Below are 17,788 nucleotides of genomic sequence, written 5' to 3' on the forward strand. Positions count from 1 at the left end.
GCTCGCCGTCCCATTCATTCATTTACATCCCAAGACTACATCCAAGGATGCTGCCTCAGACACGCTGCCCGTTACTTATCTAAAGTAGCTGTGATCATGATGATTACAATCAGTTTTACTGCAAATAAATCATCGCACAACGAGATAACACCGCCACACACACACACACACACACACGCGGCGGTGCAGGGATATCGGTTATTGCTAGTGTGGGGTAATTAGACCCCGAGGTTTGCGCCCACATGAAGGTAACAGGACTTGTGTTAATCTAATATACGGTGCAGACGTCCTCAATAATACATCTCCGCCTCAACACGCTGTGACACATGAGACAGGACAGCGAAACCAAAGGACTCACACTGGACACCTCCAGGAGGAGCACGGGCTGCTAAGGGAGTAACCCCTGAGAGTGTGTGTGTGTGTGTGTGTGTGTGCGTGTTTGTTATCTAACCTTGCGCGCCCCGGAGCGCTGGCTAGCCGTCACTTTAAGTTAGTGGCGTTGGGATGTGGCATTAACCACAGTCGGCGTACTCGTGCACGAGTAATGGAAATGTCCAGCAGAGCATGCGTTCAGCGATTGGACAGATAAAAAACTGGAAATAGCTGCATCTGTATCAAGGTGATGGTTGTCGTGGTGTTTGCAGAGTAAAATAATAGTTACAATGGACATTCACTCCTTTTTAAAACAGCAAAGCGATCCTGTAAATGATGTCAACATTCATATTTACCTTTGATGTCCGATGGTGAGAGGGAAGGAAGTGAAAGGAAATGGTAACGCATAGAGTTAGCTGTGCAGACAGACACACACAGTGTAAAGCACAGGTAAACACACACACACACACACACACGGCTGCTAAACCACTCCCAAAACTTGCAAATAAGAAACACAAATGAAGCAGCCATGTTTTCTACCTCTATGAAAAAAACAAGGAAGTATTGCAGGGCAGCCAATCAAATCTGTTTGAGCATTTATAGCACGTTTAGAGATAAAAAGCCAAAGGTCATCGCCATACTTACTCTGATTGATTATATGGATGATGGCATTATCAGCTCAGGTGGCTGCTACCGTGTGCTCCAAAAAAAGGCATGCAAAACAGCACAGGATGCTAAAGTTATCAGGCTTGTACCGATTAGTTGAAGTCATCGGTTTTAGCGTGAGGCCGTCCAGAAGCCGGCAAGCTGAAAGCTGTGTCAGAAATCAGACTGGAGACGGCGAGCTAACAATGGGCGAGGAGCGAGTCAGGTGTAACAAGCCATGACTGGACCGGAGGGCTCCCGGCGTCGTTCAGCGGTGTCCCGTTACACCGGCGCTGGCGGAGGCACGGGCGCCGCGGGCCTGAGCCAGGCAGAGTTTATGTCAGAGTCGCACAGTTCAGAGCCATTGATTTAAGGAAAATTAACTCCCAAGCTGTTGGTTTAGCTCGTAGCTAGCGGGGGTTTAAACCGGCTGCAGGTAGAGCAGGTGTGGATACACCTGTGGATGTGATTTACCGAGTTATTTGTTGTGCCGGCGTAAATTTGTATTTGTCCACATATTATATTCTCTGCAGATTATTGGAATTTAATTGTAAATTATTCATATGTCACACAACACAAGGAAGTGTGGATACAAATTGGCTGTACGAGCTCCTTTTTCCCGGTTGTGATCTCTCCAGCTACAGATGAATAACTCAAAGACTTCAGGTCCGGAACTTCAACCCTGAAGTAAAACCTCATCAATCTGTCGGCTCCGGGACTCCTGGTTTTTTTTTTTTTTTTTGGAGGCCGGTGATGTCTTTGTCTATTACAGATACACTGTACACTCAGTTTTGGCCATCCCTCCGTCCCCTCTGTCTGGGAGGAGCCTACATGATCAACGTCCCGATTTAAACGCCGCTCCCTCAAGCACATCCGCCAGGCTCGCCAACCTCATTTCCTGCTCCGCTGCTTTACAAATGGATCCTGGAAGCCGGGCCAGAAGCGAGGATGGAGACACGCTGACGGCCATAATAGCCATATGATTAAGGAGGGCGGCTGCCCATTGGTGCTCGTATTGGACACGCCTTCCTGACTCACTATTTGACCAATTAGAGAATAATAGTGGAAGATATCTGTTATAATCAATATTATAGCCATTGGTTGTTTTAGACACCTTACTTCCTGAGCAGATATTGTGGATTATTATTTCTACACTTTCAAAAGAACAGTTTTATTAAGTGATCTGATTTATTGATGAGATTTTGGAGGTTATATCAGATTTATTTTCTAATTAAATGCTATGCATCAGTCAGTCGTCTTTGGTTCTTGGTGATAATTGACATTCGTGATTCTAATTCTTTTTGCCATAGTGAAATGCCTAAATAATTATTATTATAGATATTCATGGTTCCCAGAAGATGATTAAAACAAAATGACTTTCCAGCTAGCCCCACCATGAGGTTAAAATCTGTGTTTTGGTTTTATTAAATTATTACAACTCTTGTGTATGGATATGTATAATATTTTTTAGCATGCTAATATATTGATGTAAGCACTAATTTCTACTAGCATAACTTCATAGCATTTTTCCCCAATTACTCATGCTACAGAGAAAGATACATTGATTTGCTTGGTGCAATATGTGTCAGAAGGTGATTAATCAGTGTTATTGGAATATTATTTATCGTAATTAAAATGTCATGCATCAATAACAGCTGGAAACATTATCCCATCACGAAAAACAAATTCTGTAGCAGGCTTAATGTCAATGTTGTGCAGCAACCTCCTGCATTTAGCTGCTCTACAAATCATGAATAAGAACCCGTGTGCGACACTCGGGTCAAACGTGTGACGTGTTCTATAAGCTGTTAATACGCTTAATTTCCTGACAGGTAACCTGCATACGGCTCCGCCGCATTGCTCGCTTCCCACCCACTAATTAGCCGCTAGTCTCAACGGCGTGAAGGATCGTTGTCTCTGACTGAGAAATCTCATTTTATGAAAGATTGCTGCTTGATTAATAAACAGACACTCTGGTTGTCTCGTGTTTATTTCTGTCTTCCCAGTTAATGCTCATTCGACAGTGTGCTTAAAAAAAAAATCAGATTACTGAGGGACTTGTAAAACCTAAGGCCGATAAATATTTGCGTGAGCTCGGACTGCAGTTTCTCTGCAGCGGTAACACTAGTCTGAAGGACAAGCAGCTGCTCGTGAGGATCGACTGATTGATCGATAAGAACCTTGATTAACAGCTTCACTCCCTCTCTGTGTGTCCGCACTCGCGAGAAACGATTCTCCCGCCGACCGGACCCCGCTCTGCTCTAAACCGCCATTACAAGGTTAATCCAGCGTGAACCCCCCCCCCCCCCCCCCCCCAGGTTTGCAGACATGCATGTAAATATCGCCTACACCTCAGATCTACGCCGTCTGAGAGCTGACTTGACTCCCACGCCTCTTCTTGGCGGCTTATTTCCCAATAAGACAAACCGTGCCATTGTCCTTTCCGCTCCCTTCGTTAAGCACATGGTCAAACTCCAGAGCGTCGAGTGGAATAACGGGCATGCCAACGAAATCAGGGATCACTTCAAGGAGGTTCGAGGACGGCGGCTCTGATTGTTTATCCCCCCCCCCCCCCCCCCCCGTGATGCAGATCAGCGGACGGCTGGCTGGGGCCGCGGCGCCCGACTCGTCCGTGAAGGCTGATTGAATAAGGCGGCTGATGAGGCTATTGTGGCTGGAGACGCGTGGCGAGAATGCCTGGGAGGCCTGCCGTCAATGACTGGCTGCCATTGTGGCGAACCGCCGGGCCGTGACTCCCCCAGCTGTGGTATATAGAGTATCATGAGCTACTTAAATGAGTATTGGGATTGAGCAGTTGATAGGAAGATCATTAGGATGTCATTGGTGCAAACGCGCGCGTGCGCGGGGCGGTTTTCAGTGCTTTGTTTTTTGTTCTCTCTTTGCTCATTACAACATTTTTATGAGTTTTGCTCTCATTCATTTCCCTTTTCAGTCTCATTATTGGAAAAGGGGACAAAGCGTCGCAAGCATTTCAACTTGTTTGGTGATTATTTAAGCTGCGTGAGGAAAAGAAGCTCAAGGTGAAAGAAAAAGAAAGGGCTACAGGCGTTTATTCAATGTAACACGCTGGAGTTAGCTAATGAGTATCGGCTTTCCTTTCATGCGATGTCAATGAACGTTATTGCAGGTTTATGTGAGCAGCCTAATATCAAAGACTCTTTTTTTTTTTTGCTCTGTTTGAGACGTCTGTTCCTTTTTTAGCATCTCTGGAGACACTAATTTCATCTCGATGTTGTTGCAACTCGCTGTAAGATCATTTAGGTTGTATGACCGTTTTGACTTTTGTAAATGTCATAGAATCAAAATGTAAATATCAGCATCAGCCTTGGAAGAGGCTCAGCGATACCTTCCGCAAAAATTCTAATGCCCGCATGCTGAAACAGCAAAAACAAGCCGATGCTTTGAAGCTAATGTGTTTGCTGCTTCCACCCTCTTTGCTTTGCGTTAGCATGGAAGCATTAGCATGGAAGCATTAACACTTAGGCTGAGGGGGAATGCCATTTGTTTTGAATTTGAATTGAATTTAGTCCTAAAACTTTCAAGGCAAACCGTCCGAGACGTTGACGTTTGTGTGAAACGTATCGGGTTCATCCTCTGGGAACCATGATCAGGATATTTAGCTTCCATCCTCCTGAACACGTCACTCAGCGAACAACTAAATGAATTAAACGCAGCCAGAAACCGCTCACACAATTCGGTTGGATCCGTGACTCGACGATGACTCCATCAGTGACTCATGATGAAAGCGGTTTGTCCTCCCTCCCTCCCAGTGGAGACGAGTTGCATAACTTCCTGATGCTGCCCAGCACGACTCTCCCCGGTTTAAAGGAGGACATGTTGCATTCCCCCCCCCCCCCCCCCCCCACAGCAGGAGTTTCCTGACTCATTGAGGACAAAGCATCAAAGCACGGATTAACACTCACCATAGCTTATCACTAACAGCAGTTTGTCATGATTTGTCATCAGGTAATGAAATGTTCCATATAGATAAATCGGAATTCCAAATGTCTTCCAAGTGGAATTTTGTCTGTTTTGACCTCTTTTTCTGTGAATTAACTCGTCACATTTAGATTCTCTGTTTCTCCTTTCATGCCAACTTTTCCGCTTTTCTTCCGCTGTTTGCTAAATGGGTGACGCAGCAGCAATCCTGAAACGTAAATGAAAACAGGCTCGACTCTACTGCTGCATAAATGTACAGAGAACCGTGAAAGGGAGTTGTGAACACATTGGGTGGATTCATTCAGTGTAATTCTCAACTGTTATTGGAATAGAGGTCAAAGTGAGGACAAAACCCGGTCCGACAAAGCATCCGCTCCCCAAAAAGAAAAGCAGATACAACCGGACGACACGCTCCATATACCTGTCACTCTATAATTTGACAACTCTGATCTGCAGTTAATGGCCAGAATAATTCCACTCCTCCAATTACCCTTCTTTGCTTTCACTTTTGTCTCATTATTGATCCTGCAGAGGATTACAGAGTCATCCCAGCTGAGAAAAAGCCTCTCATGCTGAAACGCAGCCGGACCGTCTCCTAAAACAACGCTTCCTCTTATTCACTCGGCCGCTTGGACGCTCGTTCCTGCTCATCGGCAAACATTCCGAGGCGAATCGTGATGCTGCCTGCATCCAGCCTCCTTCAACTTATTTATTGTCAGGACGTCTTCGTCCTGCGTCACTGGACGCGGCAGGATTTGAGGGTGGGGCCCCTTCAAGCTGTCTTGCGTATTCTTTTACGTCACATTCCATCGTCTGCTCCAAACGATGCGTTCGAGGACCACGGTGTCACATGAATCCCGATTGATAGTTTCTGGGGAAGGGGGGTAAAATAAAAATAGACAAACGCCGAGCTTTTTTTTTTTTTGCTGGACCTTTTGTCTCGTGTCAGAAAAGGATAAATATATAATGTACAGCTGCTTAGATTTTGCAAACCTTTTCAAGCCTACAGCACAAAACCATTTATCTTTTTTTTTCCAGGGGGGTGGGGGGTGGGCGGGGGTATTTGTCTCCTATGAGGCAGCTCTGTCAGTCAGAGGACACCTGGGGGGTAAAAACAAAGTCGGTGCCTCTGACCCTGAAAATAGAGGTCATACCTCCATGATGCACAGAAACAACATGCTGCTAGCAGAGATGCTAAACGTAGAAGCTCAGCCTTATAGCTCATGTGCTGCAGCCATTTTGATTCTCCAGGAATGCAATCGCGCTGGACAAATCATGATGGCAGCGGCGTGACGTCCTCGCCGACCCCCCCGCTGGTTGTTTCGGAGAGGCCGCTGTAAGGGAAGGGGGGGGGGGGGGTGAGGTTTGGCTTTTTATGGGGTCCCGTTTTCCCCTCAGAATACATTATGCCTCCACCAGCCCCCTCCCGCTGTCATGCTTGTGAGACTATTATCCGTCCAACCCCCCCCAATAAGTTCTTATCAGCGGCAGCCAGATGGAAAACACGCCAGCAGAAGCCCAAGACTTGTTGATTGAGCAGCGCTGGCAGAAAGGACGCCGTTGTCGTGCAGTTCTGCGGTTCCAGATTAGCATCTTAGCTTTTTCCCCCTCTATTTTATTATTGATGGGAGACGTCTTATTAATGACTGTTATAACAGGGGCTTGATTTATTTAAAAGAACAGCAGGCACAGCAAACATGCCGCTTTTGTCCGAGAATGTCTCACGGTGCCTTTCGGTCCACGTCTCCGGCTTTTTGTGAATATTTAAAGGCTATAATGAGACTCAAGCTACATGGCGGTGGAAGCGTTTTACTATCGAGGCATCAGAACAAATCTAATCAGCTGCAGCGGGGAGAACTGCGCATGGCGGTGTGTCTGCCACGCCACAAACAAAAGGACATGACAAGAAAGAGACCGGATGCAACACCGTCCTCTAGCGACGCCGCAGCCCTGCCGCCGACCGGCGGCGGCTAAATGAGGGCGTCCATGTTTAGAATGAACTATGAGCCACTCTGATGAGTGCCGTCTAGTCCTGCAGGAATAGAGATGTATTCGCTGGTGGGGCATCAGATTTTAAGCTTGATCCTGTCACTAGGAGTAACGCTAAAAGCACCAGACACTCCCCGCAGACGTACGGATCAGAGCAGAACGTTCCGACTAGCCGCAGATCCAGGAGGGTTGAGCTGTCAGGCTGAAGGAATCCCGTTCTTCAGACGGGAAATTATGCAAATAGTTTAGTCAAAAATATATTTTATACCTTAAAGAAATGGTTCAGCATCACTGAAAGGATTAACGCTACTCCTGTGGTTAAATATGAAGTTGGAGCATGCAGCTGGTTAGCTATAGCTTAGCTTAGCACAACGTGTGATGACAGAGGACAGACCTCCCAACATAATAAATGATTCCATCCCTCCTTGAACAGCAAGTCATAAACATAACGGTCGTTATGAATGGAAAATATGCAGACGGATCCAACTACAACGCTAAAATGTCCTCGGTTAAAAGGCTGCGAGGTGGCCCGGACGTCGCCAAGGTCAGGGAGGAAGGCGCTGGTTTTGTATCCGGCACCTGCAGCCGAGAAAGACAGAATGGAGTCCCAGCTGGCCCCACACCCTCGTCCCACAGTGGTGAGTCAAAAGACTGGGGGAGGAGGGGGCGAATGCTTCAGGCTCGATTAGGCCCACATCCTATCTCCATCCACAGTCACCCCGAGTCATTAACACCGAATTCACAGCTGCCACTCTGGAGGACTAGCAGGTGGAGGCTGCATTCTGCAGCTATTTAGAGATGTGCTGACCAAAATGGGGCGGGGTGCAGAAATGAGACAGTCGCACATATCAGGAACATTCACGGTCCTTTCATCTCAGGGTCTGCAGAGGAGCAACCCTCGCACGTCTCGTGTGCACGCCTCGGGAGGAGGGAACAGATGAGATGCACCCACTGCTGAGAGGACCAGCATGCACCTGTCCCCTCTGGCTGTGGCGTCCACGTCAGTCCAGGTCACCTCTGCTGTCGCCAAATATTTCTACACCTTCAAAAACGTCACCCGCTTCTCAATTTGGGTGAAACACTGGAAAGGAGGGACGGGGGAAAGTGATAGCTAATGCAAAATGACTGAATGGGTGCATAAAGGAGGCGGTGGAGGTTTGGGGGGGGGGGGGGTCAGACTGGGATGGGGGTGTGAAAGATGAGCAGATAGCCGGCGCGTGGACGAGAGCGACAATGACAGAGTCCCGTGCAAAGATAAAAGGCCGGGCTGCAGCGCCGTAACGAGTCATTTGCACGAGTCATTTGTCACGTCACGTGAAAAGCAAACTGCAGGGATGGCGACGGTGACACTTTGCACCGACACTCACGAGCGCCTACGGATGTCTGGACAAGCTTTCCATCTGTCTGCAGAACCGGTACCGATCAGAAGACGGAGGAAAACACTCACAGATTTGGTGCTGATGAGATGCTGAGGTTTTATTTCTTTACCCGCCTGTGATCGAATGATTTTAATTCTTTCATCAAAAAGGTTTAAGCGGCATAACTCCATGAAATGTTTTCATTCGTTTAGAAGTACAGAAACATCGACAAACGTTGTTGAAAAGTTTAGGTTCAGTTACAGCATGAAAAAACAAAAGCAAAACAAACGGGATTCATTTTGGAATTTCGGAGGTTTGTGAATTTAATATGTAAACACTGCCCTCTTGTGGGCATAAAAAATAATTCTGCCTTAAAAAAAAGAAAATAAATTCTTATGAGAAATGTAAATGTGCTACATTGATCACTTCAATCAAGCCGCTCAAACTGGGGTCAAAACAATCATAGCCCATATTTTAGTGAAAGCATAGAATTTCTCTTTTCCATGCAGCAACAAAAAAGACAATCCTCAACCTATTAAGATGCTGTCTGCAGCGCCCCCGAGTGGCTGCAGGTGAGAGTGAAACCCCCTGGCTCTTTTGCCCGAGATGGGCAGCATCTCGCCATTGGCTTTCATCTGGTCTATTTTCCTGGACAGGTCCGTGTCACTGTCGATGACCAAGGTGCACCTTTGGGCGTAGTTGACCAGAGTCTCTTCTCCCGGGCGAAACATTCCCACCAAGGGGACGATGTCTTTGCCAGCCAGATGGAGCTCGGCGATGGAAGCCGTGTTGGCGATGGTGTTCCGGTCGATTCCCAGATGGCGGAAGGCTTCGCTCATGCTTTTCTTCTTGACGAAGGCCGACAGGACTTGTTTGTAGCGGTGGATGACGTACTGGACGCCGGTGGCTGGGGGAGAAGTCACATGATGACGCGCACCGCGTTCAGCACTTTGATTTTTTTCTTGCATGTCTGGCTAATCTTTAAGCGGGAGGTTATCTTGCCCCGTTATTTGACACTGATAAATCATTTACAGAGTAATCGCAGGCTTGACTTATCTAAGTCGAGTAGAACGTGTGTGCATTAATCCAATAACAGTGTGGATCAGATCTCGATCGGCGACCCACAGAAAGAGACTTCCTGTTGTCGATTGATTAGTTCTTGGATATCTGTGAATCTGTTTAATGGGAACTTGTAGCATCGGTTGAATAAACCGACGTAAGCAGCGTTGGTGAGTGAACTGGCGTTAGGATTTTTTCTGCCCCTCCAGTAAAGCAGCCCGTCAGAAACCGGGTTCGAAGCATTTAAAATATCAACAGACCACAGCAGGAGATTCGTCTGTCTTTTACACAAATACATGTTTAAATAAACACTTTTCGTTACTTTCCACGACTCGATGCATGAACTCCACCACGGCTAAACGGGTTCTCAGCCCAGCAGCACAGCGTTAGCCTTGTTAGCGGTCTCTCTATTCTCCGGTACCCGAGATGCTTCTCACCTCTCTTCCTGCTGTAGTCCTTTCCTTTCCTCGACCTCTTCTTCTCCTTGTGGTGTTTCTTCCTCCTGTGTTCGCTGGAGGCGGCCGACACCTCCGACGAGTCCGACTCCTCGGAGCCGCTGTTGCCGCCGCCGCCGGAGGAGCTACAGGAAGCTCGTTCTCTTTTTCGAGACTTGTTGTCTGAGTGCGGAACTTTGCTGGATTTTAACACTGCGGGGGAAACGAGGACAGACATTTAGGAGTGAGACGATCCGCTGGGTGAGGACGTGAAGGAGTCCGAGCACCAGACACGAACCTTCCACCAGCGGACTGGGCGAGGCGAACGTTTGCACGGAGCGGCTACTGGTGAGGTTTTCAATCTGGCTCCTCAGGAACTTGCGGTCCTGCATCAGGTCGTCCACCTGCCTCTCCAGGGCGGCGATGCGCTCCTGCTTGCTCTCCAGCATGCACTGGAGTTTGGTGATGGTCAGCAGCACCCTGGGAGGAAGGCTTTCTGCACAGGAAGCAGCTAGAAGAAGACCAGACAGCCGTGCTCAGCGACGCTCCAGGAGATCCAAGCAAACGATAAAGAGCGTGCTCTGACCAGACATGGCGCTGCTGGGCGTGTTGTCCTGGACAGCGTCGGCTGAGCCTCCCGTTTGAAGGTTCTCCCATTTGATGATGCGGAGCTCATCGTGTTCCTGCTTCAGCCAGGCCGGAGAGGAGAGTCTGTCTTTGCACCTGACGGAGCTGGAGTCGATCTCCACGCAGGGGGAGTAGCCCGACGGCTCCTGCTGCCACACGGACGACATCCCCGCAGAGCTGGTGGGAGAACCGGGGGGATCGGGTTTCACTCGCTTTAATTACGCTCCATCGCGTTCGGTCGCGTTCCCCGCCTTCCTCGCCGTCCGACTCGCCGGAGCAGCGAGCGAAAACAAATCAAGCGCACCTTCACCGCAGACATCACTAATAATATCTGATATGAAGCGGTGACTTAGTTAATGATTAGCATATAAACCGCGTTGCATCCGTGTCACTTCGGCAGCGAAGCCAACAAAAAAATAAAATCACCTTCGTGCCGAAAACCTAAAAAGCGAAACGATATCGATCTAATCATTAACGGACCCCGATACGTGGGCCATGAATCATGAGGCAGAGAAGCATTAATTAAGAATGGGCGGGGGGGGGATCTGTGGCTTTATTAGGGGTCATTGAATTTTCCTTTTCAACTGTAAAATATAAATGTCATCCTCCCAGAATAATTACAGTCACAGCTTTGTCTGCAGATTTATTTACATGTCCAGCGACTGAGCAAAAATTAACAAGGAAGTAATCTCATAAAGTCACACTGGATAAAATGTTAAGCATTATGTTATGAGATAATGCAGGGCGCATTGTGTGGTTACGTTTATCCGCTAAGCTGTGATAGAATCAGTCATCAATAACTATCTGATGGATTATGCTTTATATTGTGTAAACATTTACAATATATATGCAGGTTACTAAACTACACAAATGTAGACATCCACATATTAATAAAATACTTACATGAAGCTGCATTTATTACAATGGGAGCATTATTTTATTGTTAGATTTACACAATACATTTACCTACATTATCCCCTCAGACATTAGCTCATTATTCTAATAGTGACTTATAATCATGCATTAGATGCATTTCTTCAGGCTGCGCTCTGGAGTCCTGTGACAGAGTACACAGGTGGTGCGTTCAGGTACACCACACCCGGACGCAACATTTCAAACAGCAGACATATTTAAAAGCACGAATCTGTGCGCTTGGTTTATTTGCAGGGTTTATTTACTTAATGTTTCCATGGAGACGGTGCTGGTGTGTAACATGTGCAGGCTGCAGCGCCTCAACACAAGCGGAGCGAGTGCTGCGGTGATTTATCCGGAATCTACGGCAGCCTGGAGGGACACATGCCATCAGCGTTATCGCGCGATTTAAAATATTAATAAAGCGCGATAACGCATAACATAGACGGCGGGCGTTTCTCGCTAACCCTATTTATAGTGTCGCAAACACTCTCAGTACTAAATGTGTATTTAAATTTATAAAATAAGACACATTTGATGTGACAGAAGTCTCATAAACATACATTGTTTGTATAGTTAGCTAAAGGGCGAGATGTGTCTCCCTCCGCTGGGTTAATTAGGTCCTTCTAAGATGGATGCTAATGACTGCAATTACGAGCACCAAACGAGACAAAGCCGGTGAAACACGGAATAACGAACCTTCAAGACGAGCCCGAACCTGCCGCGGGACGTTTCCCTCTTCCTGGAGCTGTGAGCTGAAATAATAAAATTAGCTCCGTTGTCTTAAAACAATAAAAAATAAATAAATGATTGACGGAAACGAGCGGCGTTCACGTCTAAGAGGCGGGGGCAAGCAGCGCGGACACATAGCGTCGTGCTGCGTTCAAGGGAGTAACGGAAACTAGCAAACTCAAATGTTTTCAGACGTTTTATGTCATTAAAGTATTTACTTTGTTTTAATATTTACTACACATCTATATGCAGCTCATATTTTATGATACGCGTCTGTATATCGGCTTGACTTATTTCTTTAATTAGCATTGCGTCCGAAATTACTTTTTAGAGAAACCGCCGTGATGCCTTTAAATGCCACATCCTTATTAAATAAACCAGCACCTATAATAATAATAATAAAGGGAGGAGGACGGAGGACAAAAAACGACACGACCAGGCAGGCCAGCAACAGGAATGATCAGGTGTCGCAGAAAATAAGGCAGAAAAAGCTCAAATAAAAGCAGACAGGAGGATGTCAGGAAACTTTATTTGCAGTTAGACTAAAACTCTTTGGATACAGAGAGGGAGACACCTGTCCCACCTGATGTCCCACCTGATGTCCGATGGGCTGATCTACTCAGCTGTTTGCTAAAACCTTTACAGTAGTGGTAATTTGAATAAATCTGAGCTGCCTTGTTGAGACACATAAAGAGACATCAGACAGGCCAGATGAAACTGTGGTCTACTTACAGTAAATAATGTTATTTATTATAAACTCTACGGTGTTAATTATAAAATAGAAGAAAAAATACTATAAGGTGAGGCGTGATTCGGGTGTGTCAAGTTTTTGTAGGATAAAAACAAGCTGTAAATTAATAGTATATAGTTTTTTTATATATATACTCTTCTATGAATCAGCTGTGTGAGCTCATATGAGGTTGCATAGCCTTCATGATACACATCATACATTCCTTCATTGCAGACCTTCACATTTCTTCAAGCCATATGTCTTAATTGTATTAGTTGTTGCAGCACGGAGGTGTATTAGTGACAGATAAATGTGAAAGACATCGTTTCAAACCAGTGTAACACTTCTACAGCAATGCCACCGATGGCTACCTCAGATCGTGCAGCAGCAGAACGACATACTGAGGATGTAGCAGAGATTTTTCAAAGCTAAACCCAAACTAGAAAAGTTAAAATCCTGTTGTAAATGTGTTTAAAAACCGCGACGAGTATTTGAAACTTGCAGTTTAAAGTAACTTTCCTCATTTAGTCATTTAGGGTTGGACAACTTAGATAATGTCACATGGATTAGCGGAGTGGGGTTAGTTTGTTAGCCAGAAGCAGATTAAACACAATCTGCTGTTTCTGCCCGTTCTCCACAAAGTAAACAAAGAACAGCGCTTTTAGTGGCAGACGGCCAAAAGCAGACGTTTAAAGTCGCCGCTGCACTCGTCCTTCAGCGCATCCTTCAGCGACACGTCGTACTTCTCCAGGTACAAGTCTTTGATGGTCTCCAAATCATACTGTGGAAATAAAGAAGAGGATAAAGACGTGCTTGGTGAATTCAAGTGAATTGAATTTATTTTGTGTTAATTTGTATTAAATTCCTTATTTCTCTGCACAGATGTGATGTTTTTATTTGTGAACATTATTTATTTCATCTTTAAATTTGAGGATTTAGTGGACATTTAAATCCTACATCATAATTCATCTTCTAATTCTGCCTTCATTTAACTTCTTTTTTCCTACATTAAGTGTTTCATCTCAGCCAAAGTATTTTTTTTTAATGTTATTCATATCTGTGGTTTTTGCACTAATTAAAAATACATATAAAACTAGTGAAAGGGAACACACATGAAGAAATGCACGTGTGCTACGTAGAAACTAGCCTTCAAAATTCAATACTAGCAAAATATAGCTGTGATGTCATACATCAGAGGAAAAAGTCCCATTACCTCATCCAAAAATACACAATGAAGAAAAACAGTCAGGAGCTTTGGCGCCACCTGCTGATCTGTGGGCGCAATTACCTCAGAGCGACACACGATGATGCGGATCAGGGTGCCTTCATCGGTTCCTGCTCCCTTCATCGCATCGTTCAGACGTCTGGCAAAGTAGAGCTGGGGGTTCTTAGCGACCCTCACTGAGGAGAAGGAATAATCATTAAATACATTACAGGAAATATGTTTATTGATCAATTATTCAACCAAATTTAAGCATATCATGTTTACATGCAATGAGATGCAACATTCCCAAACACCCCTCTATCTGAAGTTTATATTCCAACCTTATGCTTTTCAATTTTCATGTGAAAGAATGTCAACACCGCGTACCCGTCAGGTGTTATCTCACCTGCTGTTATTAATTGCAGTTGTATTATTTACTAAAAAGGCTGGGGCACAGATTCCACAGATTCATACGAACCAAGAGCGACGTAGCACCTCTTCAGCGTTCCAGAAGTCTCGCTTTCGATGGCATCCAGGATTTCAGTTCCAGAGAGCTTCAGAGAAAAAAAAAGAAAAACCGGTGAGCTGAATCTAAATGGTGTTTACCATTCGTTGCCCAGGTCTGTGGTTAGTATTTATGTCGCAGGGAAGTATAATTAAAAAGGTGCCAGGAATCTTTAACGTCCAGGGACATTCTCAAGGATGATTAAAAGATGTAAAACTGATCACTGAAGCTGAAACCCGACCTGCTCGTAGATCTTGAAGGTGGCCTGGAGCTGCAGGTAATTTCTGGAGGCCAGGATGAAGCTGAACGCCGACTCATCCGTCCCGAAACAACCCTCGCCCGCCTGCGGGCCAATCAGAATCGCTCAGGATGAAGGATGCTGCGGCGGCATCATCATCAATATGCATTTGTATGCGTTTACACGCATGCGGACCTCAAACATGCTGGTGGCGTCCTGCTCCGCCAGCTCCTCGTCCACCTCGTAGCCCTCGTCCCTGCCGCCCTGAAAGCAGGCGAGTGAAGACGGCTTCAGCTGCGTGTGTGTGTGTGTGTGTGTGTGTGCGTGACGCCCTTCGTAACACCATCTGGCCGCCGCCTCACCAATGAGAGGCCGTTTGGAAACTGTCCGGCGCGTCTCAGCGCTATTTCAGTCCCAGAGCCAAAACACGGGAGGAGAAACAGCGAGAGCACCGACCTGCAGAAGAGCCGTGAGCAGGTTCCGTACGTCGCCGCTCGTATCGCCGTCGATGTCGGCCTCGAGGTCGCGTTCGTGCACTGGAAGGGAGACACAACCAAAGTGTGTTTGTTTAATCACACAATAAACAGCGGTGTGTTTATTCATTCATTTTCAGATTTCGTGACTGGATTGTATTTTTATAGAACGCCGAAACTCGATAAATGTGGGAGGTTCCTTTTGGTTTGGGGGGGCGGAGCGGAGCGGAAGCAGCAGGAATAACGATCAGCTTGGATAGGATGAAGGTCGAACGATTTGGAGACAAGGTCAGAGCGGCCGGACCTCGATCAGGCTTTCAGGCGTTACTGTCCCGTTGTTCGAAGGCTCCGTCTCGTCCTCGCTCACCTTGGAAGTAACATTCCTTGAACATGGCGATGTCCTGCGAGACACATCAAACAAAAGAGGCGAGCGTTAAAAACTAAAACGCACAGGTCGCTCCGCCGGACCGTTTTAGGGTCCAAGAAGCGACCGGGAAGTCAGCGTAACGGTTCAGACGCGCCGTCGCCGGACTCCGTGACTGACGTCGTTGCTGGCGGTGCAGAGGAGCTCCACCAGGACGTCTTCGTCGGTGCCCGCCCCCTTCATCGCCTTCCTCAGCTCCTTCACGGCGTAGACGACGGGCGGGTCCAGCATGGCCAGGACGGCCTTCTCGAAGCTCCCCGCCAGCTCGCTCTTCAACACGTCCACCAGCTCCTGGTCCGGGGGGGGGGGGAGGAGTTTAGCGGCGGTCGCACGGAGGAAGGAGGAGGACGGCGTTCCGGGGATTCCCGGCGAGCGACACTCACGTCGTCGTACTTGTCGAAGTAGGCCTGTTTGATTTCCTGCCGCTGAGATGAGCTGCGGTTCGCCAGGATGTCGATGATGGCCTCCTCGTCCGTTCCTGGAGGGGGGGGGGGAGGGGGGGGGGTGAAACGGTTTGGCGTGGGACCGGATGAAACGGTTTGGCGTGGGACCGGATGAAACGGCAGGTTCTACTCACCGAACCCTTTGCACGCTTTGCGGATGGCTTTGATGTCAGCGACGACGTCGAAATCCTCGAAGGGCACGACTGTGGGCTACGAGAGGGAACGGAGATGGTATTGATTATACGAAATGGATCAGGGTTCCAGTTAATTCATTTCAGGGGGGGGGGGGGAGAAAATAAAAACAAATGAGGACAAATCCGGAAGAGAATTCCTCGTTGCTGTTCCAGAATAAAAATCCACCAAAAATAAATGACGAAAAAAAACAAAACTTTTAAGTCTCCACTCCAAAATATTGACAAGATTCCTGAAAGTAAAGCGGCAAGGAAGGCGCACGGCACTGAGTAAATATTTACCCCCCCAGCGGGGGGGGGGGGGGCAGTTTTAGCCGCTGCTGTGAATTTAAATTGACATAAATGCCTGTGAGATGTGGACACTGGACCCCCCCCCCCCCCCACTCAGCTCTTGCGTAACGAGCGGGGCGCAGCTCATTCATCCACGGTCACGCCGTTTAGCGGCCCCCCCTCCTCCTCTGCGCGTAAACCCGGCCACCGGTCCCTGTCGCACGGGCCCGGGCTCGTTCACGACGTTTGCCTCAAAGAAACACGAAGCACCGTCCACGTGACGCCGGTAACGTCGAACAAGCGGAGATCTGTCACGATGAACGGTGACGCGGCGGCGGTGCCACGGCCCCGCGCGTCACGACGCGTCCGTTATGTCCGGCGATCGGACTGAATTCTGGGCGCGTCTTTACGAGTCTCGACCCGTTCGGCGGTACCGACCTGGCAGTTTCCCATTTCGGGTGCGTTTACCGGGAACAGCTGATCCGGCCCGAGGAGAAGCGGAGTCGTTTTTTAGTCTTCCTCCTGAGCAAACTGAGGCCCACGGAGGCAGATGCCAGTGTGTGACGTCACCGCCCCGGTACAGTTAACCGTTTGCGTCCACGGTCCACTCCAGCCTGCGGTTTATCCTGCGTGGACTTGTTGCGGTTTTACGCGGTTATTGGCCAGCCGTCGGTTTGAATGTCCCTTAGGTAGTTATATAATATTAGTAGTATTAATTTAATAGTTCACATTATATTCAGACATTCTCCACCAATCAGTGACGAGCATGTTTAAAAGATGAAAAAAAGTGAACACGTTCTATTTTAACCTCATTTAGTCTCCCGCAGTAATGAATTGACTGGACGCAGCCTGTGAATTAGATGTTAAATTGCATTGTGGGAGTTGCAGTCTTTCCGGTGACGCATCTCATCGTTCACTGGCTCGACGGCAGCATCTAGTGGTCGGATCTGGTCACTACAAGCACGCTGCAGAGGTGAAGCTGTGTGTCTGACAGAGAATTAATTAATCCTTCACAAATAAAAATGATGGATGATTTTGGAGAACGTCTCTCCCGTCTGGTGTTGATTCTGTTCTCACGGGTTCGTCCACGCGGAAGCCGCCCACTCATGTCCTGCCCAAGGTCAGTTAGATGAAACGAGTTGTGTGTGTGTGTGTGTGTGTGTGTGTGCGTGCGTGTGTGTGTGTGTGTGTGTGCGTGTGGGCCCGGGTGTGTTTTTTGCTG

General features: G+C 47.4%; 2 protein-coding genes across 2 annotated transcripts; both read right to left on the reverse strand.

Annotated features, from left to right (window-relative positions):
- Positions 1-8,480: 8,480 nt before the first annotated feature.
- On the reverse strand, positions 8,481-10,611 carry zgc:174877 (uncharacterized protein LOC570025 homolog). Its single transcript, XM_068748179.1, has 4 exons — positions 10,404-10,611; positions 10,116-10,328; positions 9,821-10,030; positions 8,481-9,231 (listed from the first exon to the last, which is right to left on the reverse strand). Exons 1-4 carry the CDS (start codon positions 10,609-10,611, stop codon positions 8,852-8,854), a joined length of 1,011 nt encoding a protein of 336 aa, XP_068604280.1. The 3' UTR covers positions 8,481-8,851.
- A 1,989-nt stretch (positions 10,612-12,600) lies between these two features.
- anxa13 (annexin A13) lies at positions 12,601-17,104 on the reverse strand. Its single transcript, XM_068747884.1, has 11 exons — positions 17,005-17,104; positions 16,240-16,315; positions 16,046-16,140; positions 15,783-15,953; positions 15,606-15,639; positions 15,222-15,301; positions 14,961-15,029; positions 14,769-14,870; positions 14,501-14,576; positions 14,107-14,219; positions 12,601-13,599 (listed from the first exon to the last, which is right to left on the reverse strand). The coding sequence occupies exons 1-11, from the start codon at positions 17,017-17,019 to the stop codon at positions 13,480-13,482; spliced, it is 951 nt and encodes a 316-aa protein (XP_068603985.1). The 5' UTR covers positions 17,020-17,104; the 3' UTR covers positions 12,601-13,479.
- Between the last annotated feature and the right edge of the window lie 684 nt (positions 17,105-17,788).

Source organism: Brachionichthys hirsutus, chromosome 14, assembly GCF_040956055.1.
Source record: "Brachionichthys hirsutus isolate HB-005 chromosome 14, CSIRO-AGI_Bhir_v1, whole genome shotgun sequence".
Lineage (NCBI taxonomy): Eukaryota > Metazoa > Chordata > Actinopteri > Lophiiformes > Brachionichthyidae > Brachionichthys > Brachionichthys hirsutus.

Excerpts from the sequence above, each read along its gene's own strand:
- zgc:174877 (XM_068748179.1), bottom strand. The coding sequence starts at position 10,611 with ATGTCGTCCGTGTGGCAGCAGGAGCCGTCGGGCTACTCCCCCTGCGTG. Across the intron at positions 10,329-10,403 it reads GCCCAGCAGCGCCATGTCTG|CTGCTTCCTGTGCAGAAAGC; the intron begins GTCAGAGCACGC and ends GTCTTCTTCTAG. Across the intron at positions 9,232-9,820 it reads GGACTACAGCAGGAAGAGAG|CCACCGGCGTCCAGTACGTC; the intron begins GTGAGAAGCATC and ends CTTCTCCCCCAG.
- anxa13 (XM_068747884.1), bottom strand. Across the intron at positions 14,871-14,960 it reads ACGCCACCAGCATGTTTGAG|GCGGGCGAGGGTTGTTTCGG; the intron begins GTCCGCATGCGT and ends ATTGGCCCGCAG. Across the intron at positions 14,577-14,768 it reads CCTTCAAGATCTACGAGCAG|CTCTCTGGAACTGAAATCCT; the intron begins GTCGGGTTTCAG and ends TTTTCTCTGAAG.